This window comes from Suricata suricatta, chromosome 7, assembly GCF_006229205.1.
Source record: "Suricata suricatta isolate VVHF042 chromosome 7, meerkat_22Aug2017_6uvM2_HiC, whole genome shotgun sequence".
Lineage (NCBI taxonomy): Eukaryota > Metazoa > Chordata > Mammalia > Carnivora > Herpestidae > Suricata > Suricata suricatta.
Window position 1 is genome coordinate 38,737,478 of NC_043706.1, and position 4,724 is coordinate 38,742,201.

The 4,724-nt window shown below is 56.0% G+C and overlaps 2 protein-coding genes across 4 annotated transcripts in view; one reads left to right on the plus strand and one right to left on the minus strand.

Moving 5' to 3' along the window:
• The window catches only part of FRS3 (fibroblast growth factor receptor substrate 3), a 15,228-nt gene that overhangs the window by 8,969 nt on the left and 1,535 nt on the right, over nucleotides 1-4,724 (minus strand). The gene's annotated exons all lie outside the window — the stretch shown is intronic.
• PRICKLE4 (prickle planar cell polarity protein 4) overlaps nucleotides 810-4,724 on the plus strand; it is a 6,366-nt gene continuing 2,451 nt past the window's right edge. For 2 of the 3 annotated variants that reach the window (XM_029944393.1, XM_029944391.1), the window contains exons 1-4: nucleotides 810-851; nucleotides 2,976-3,119; nucleotides 3,505-3,729; nucleotides 4,424-4,561. In XM_029944393.1, the coding sequence (XP_029800253.1) occupies nucleotides 2,988-3,119; nucleotides 3,505-3,729; nucleotides 4,424-4,561 (495 nt within the window). In that variant the 5' untranslated portion in view covers nucleotides 810-851; nucleotides 2,976-2,987. The remainder of the gene's footprint in view (nucleotides 852-2,975; nucleotides 3,120-3,504; nucleotides 3,730-4,423; nucleotides 4,562-4,724) is intronic. The other variant, XM_029944392.1, reaches the window with a different exon arrangement.

Below are 4,724 nucleotides of genomic sequence, written 5' to 3' on the forward strand. Positions count from 1 at the left end.
CCCCGCCCCGCCCCGCCCCGCGGCCGCGGGGTCGGAGGTCACCGGCAGCACCAACGAGACGCTGCGGGCGGGCGGACCCGATTGGGGGCGACCAGCGCGCAGCCTAGAAGGTCCCTTTGGAGGACTTTGCAGTCAGGAGCAGGGAGCATGCGCACACGCCAGAGGGCGCTCCGGGCCAGCAGTGAAGCTAGCCCCGCGGGGGCAGGACGGAGCCTGGGCGGGGCGAGGGGCGGGGCAGAGGAGGGAAACATAGGTGGGACCAGAGGTTTCCACTCCCCGGATCAGAAAAGGGACCGGGGGTAGGAGAGAGACAAAAAAAGATGGGGAAAGGACTGAAGGGACTGAAGGGAGAAGGGCAAGAGGAAGGATCCCTAAAAGGGGCTAGGGACCAAGGGAGGCAAGTGGGTGGGGGTGAGGACCCACAGAGAGGGGCGGAGCTACGAGACCCGAGGCCCGGGGGGACGTGCTAGTTCCGAAAGACTTTCTGTTCCTCCAGCAACTTGAGGGAAGACCCAGCACAACGACGGCACCCTAGACTCGGTCCTGTGCCCGCGGGGCCGCGGGGCCGGTGCCAAACTCCTGGGAGTGGCGAGAGGGGCAGTAGAGCCTGCACAATTTCTAGCCTGAGATCCCCCAAATGCTTTCCTTCTGGCTGCTGCACCAGGCCCCTCCCAAGCCACCGGCTCTACCAGTCGGAGAGGGGCTGGCAGGGACCGCGGAGGGCGTGGGAGAGGAAGGGCTGTACTCCCGAGGCGGGCAGGGGCAGGCGCGGAGGCCTCTGGGTGGGGACTAGGTAGGAGGCCCGACGGCAGGGTCTGTCAAGACCGGCCGGACACCGGCGCGCAGCGAGGGTGAGACCCCAGCAGAATCCCATTCCCTCCCTAAACTCCCAACAGCCAGACTGGGGCCCCCAACTGACTCCTGGAGAAGTCTAAGAAAAAACTTTGGGGATCTGTCGAGAAGGCTCTTGGCGGGACCGTAACACTTCTCTTCCCCCTCCATTGTCCGCCGAAAATCTTCCCATCCTTTCACCTCCCTGATCCCTAGGGGCCGCTCAGGCTCTGCCCTTGAGCGCAGGGGTGGCTTGGGAGGGTGAAATGCTTGAGCCAGGTTGCACCTGCGCAGGGGCGGGAGCGAGGGTTCAGCCTCTATCTAAGGAAGGGAAGGGAATTCTTGAAGGAATCCAGCATGTTAGTAAGACGAGATCCAGTGCTGAGTGGAGGTGGAAGGATGGAAGGGTGGGGGGTGGGGGAAGGCTGATTTCTGAGTGTTGTTTCTGTGGGGGGCAATTTCATACTATAACCTGGAAAAAAGGGCTCAAATCCACTCTGAGATCCCAGGTGGCCCCTATCCTGTGCGAACCCTCCCCCTATCCTGTGCCTGGGGCAGGGGCAGTGGGCTAGGACAAGTGGCTGCTCCAGGCCCTTAGTAGGAACAACCATACTGGCTGTTTCCACAGGAAACAGGACTAGAGGGACAGATCAGGAAGGAAGCAAATGGGTGTGGAAGCAGGTTTGGGTGGCACAGGACTTCTGAAGGAGGGTGGGGGTGACTTGCAGGACTGGGAAGCAATATAACTGTTAGAATCCAAACTTTGTTCCCACCCCCAAAGCTGGGTCTTAGAGAGGCCTGAGATTTGGTGAGGCCCTCCTGTGCCCAGCTGCGGTCAGAATCCATCCCAGGTCTCAAAGGTAGCCTCTTCCTAGAATATCCCTTAGCTTTCTCAGGTGACGGTAGGCAGGTTAACCGAAATTTGTTTCTTTGTTTCAACTGTAAAATGGGGTAACAAACTATCTGATTGTTGTGAGGATGGATTGAATTATGTAAAATGCTAGTATAGTCCCTTGCACAGAGAAACATCAGAGAAAAGTTGCTCTGGTTATTTTTCTTTAGTTGTATATACCTGCCTAGAGCTCTGGCCTCAGCCCTCTCTTACCCACTGGATCATGAGCTCCTTGAGGGCAGGGCCCATCCCTTTTCTACTTCAGTAGTCACATCCACCCCCAAGATACTGTAGTCCTGCTAGGTCTGGTCCAGAGGAGGTCTGAAGAGATGTATTTAGAATTATCCAATGAAGGGGCACCTGAGTGGTTCGGTAGGCTAAGCGTCCCACTCCATTTCGGCTCAGGTCATGATCTCACGGTTTGTGGGTTCAGACCCCGCATCGGGCTCTGCACTGATAGTGTGAAGCCTGCTTGCGATTCTCTCCCTCTCTCTCTGCCCCGCCTCTCTTAGCTAGCTCACTCACTCTCTCTCTCACTCTCAAAAGTAAATAAAAACATTAAAAAAAATTTTTTAGAATTATCCAATGAAACTGGAAACTGCTGCTCTTGGTAGAAGCTAGAAGCACGAGATTTTCCTTAGTCCTCGGGCTTATAGACTAGATGAACACGGGGCAGAGAGAGAAACATTAGGTACTAAATCTCTCAGGGTGCAGAATGTACTTATTTCTGGAGCTCTCGGAAGGGAGCGCTGGTGTGGGCTGGAGGGGCTGGGAAGGGATTCCTGGGCAAGTGGTCCTTTTACCTGACCTGAGCCTACAGCTGGAAAAGGAGGGCCTGTGTTGGGAGTGTGGAGGAAGCAGGCTCATGGGGGTGATCAGTGCACAGTCAGGCATGGTGGGAGTTGAGGCTGGGGAGTGGGGCTCTCTAGAAAGGCAGAATGCCCTCTCTTTCCATTAGGGGCTTCCTCTTTCCTACGTCCCTGTCTTGAGAGACCCCAGAGTTTGAGCTTCAGAAACTCTGGAGCCTGAAGGCCTGGCTTCAAGATGTGGCTCTGTCACTTAGTAGCTGCAACCTCAGGCATTTATGCTCTCTGACCCTCAGTTTGTCCATCTGCAAAATGGGGTCAGGAATACCACTCATTTCACTTGATGGCTGGGAAGACCAAAGGAGACAATGCCTACAAAGCACTTGGCACTGCCTGGCACATTGTCAGGGCCTGATAAATGGAAAGTATTCTTGTTTCCTGGGCAGACTTCATCACCAATGTCAGTGCTGAACTCTGGCTGGCCCCACCGAGGAGAAAGCCTCACCCCTCGGGGGCCAGGCCCACCAGCCGACTCAGACACTGACCCAGGCCACTTGCCAGAGGAGGACACTGAGGAAATTTCTGCACAGGTAGTAGGAGCCCTGCCCTTCCCTCTGGGCCCAACATGATATCCATCCTATAGACCTCCTCCCATTTCCACCCCCTGGAAGGTAGGTAGCCTCTCTGCCCACCCCCCCCTGTGGCCTCCTTCCCTTTGCAAGAATCCTCATCTCTACAGGCCCCCTTGTGTTGGGATGTAGGGGTCTGACTTTAAACTTCTTCACATGAATACACATTACTTCCTCTAGGGGGTCTGTGCTGTCAAAGCAAACTCTGGGCTTTAGCCCTAAGGAGTAAAGGAGGTGACTTAAAGCATCAGAAAGGATACCACAGGGGGGGGGGGGACTCCCCAATGTGCCTCAATCAGAGCACAAATGCTGGAAAAGACCATCTGTCCTTGTCTTGATCTTGAAGGAAGGGGTGCTTGGAAGTTGTTCCAGATTGGAGAAGGGGTGGCAGAGAGGAGAGGAGCAAAGAAGAGGAAGGGAAACTCAACCCCGCCCCCGCCCCCGTCTTGCTGCATCTCCTCAGGACCCTGAAGTTCTGAGCGTGGGGCTTCCCGGCTTGGACACCCATTGGGCCCCCAACCAGCCTGGGCTTCGGATCCTTCTGCAGCAGCTGCCTCCGCAGGACAGCAGTGTGGGTCTCCCTCTCCCCAGCACCCCTCTCTCTTGCCTCCTTCTCTTTATTTACTGTGGGTCCAGAAATCAGAGGACAGGGACCTAGGGTCTAGTTATGCTTGTAATTGAGGAAGCCATCCTGCCCCGCCCCCGCCAGTCTGAGTTTTCAAGTCCGCACAAGGGGGGAGGGGTGGACAATAGCATCCCCTCCGCTCGCAAGGCTTAGCTGAAGAGCAAATGAGAAGATGGACATGAACGACTTTTGAAACCGATAATGGAATGTACAAATGTAGAGAGTATGGTTAAGTATTTATTAGGGCCCTATGTGTGCCCAGACTAAAGCCTTACAGTTCAGTTGGGGAGGCAAGACAGGAGAACATGGAATAACTTGGAAAAACACCACAGAAAGTGATAGTGAGCTCCAGCTCCCTGGGGGCAAGGATCTAAATGTGTGATGACAGGGCTCAGTGCTGAGGGCCAGCAGGACCCGAGTGGTGGCCATTCCTGGGGGGAAGTGAGGAGACTGATGTAGACTTAGTCCAACTCTCTTCCCTCTTTCCCCCTCCTCAATGCCCTTCTGTGCTGTTATCTTCTGCACCTCCCGGAGGTTCTACAACCTTCCTTTGACCCAGCGGCTAAGCCTTCTGTCTCCAGTCAAGCTTCAGGCTTGCCTGCTGGGCTCCCCGACTCACAACAGAGGCCTGTTTGTGCAGGAGCTCTGCTGCCTGGCCCTTGGGGAGGACGAGCTGGCTGAGTTGCGGCTCTTCTGTGCTCAGAGGAGGCGGGAGGCCTTGGGACAGGGGGTGGCCTTCCTGGTACCTCCCAAGCTGCCAGAACACACCTGTGAGAAGGTAGGTAGTGTCCCCCTCCCCCATGCCCTTTTGCCCTCTCACTTTTGCAGAAGGGGCCAGCTCCAGGGAATCAGGGGGGGAAAGGGGGCTTGGGGGTTGACAGTTTGGCAAACGTGAGGAAAAAGAGAAGCCAAGTTCAGGGGTTCTTGGCGGGGGGGGGGGG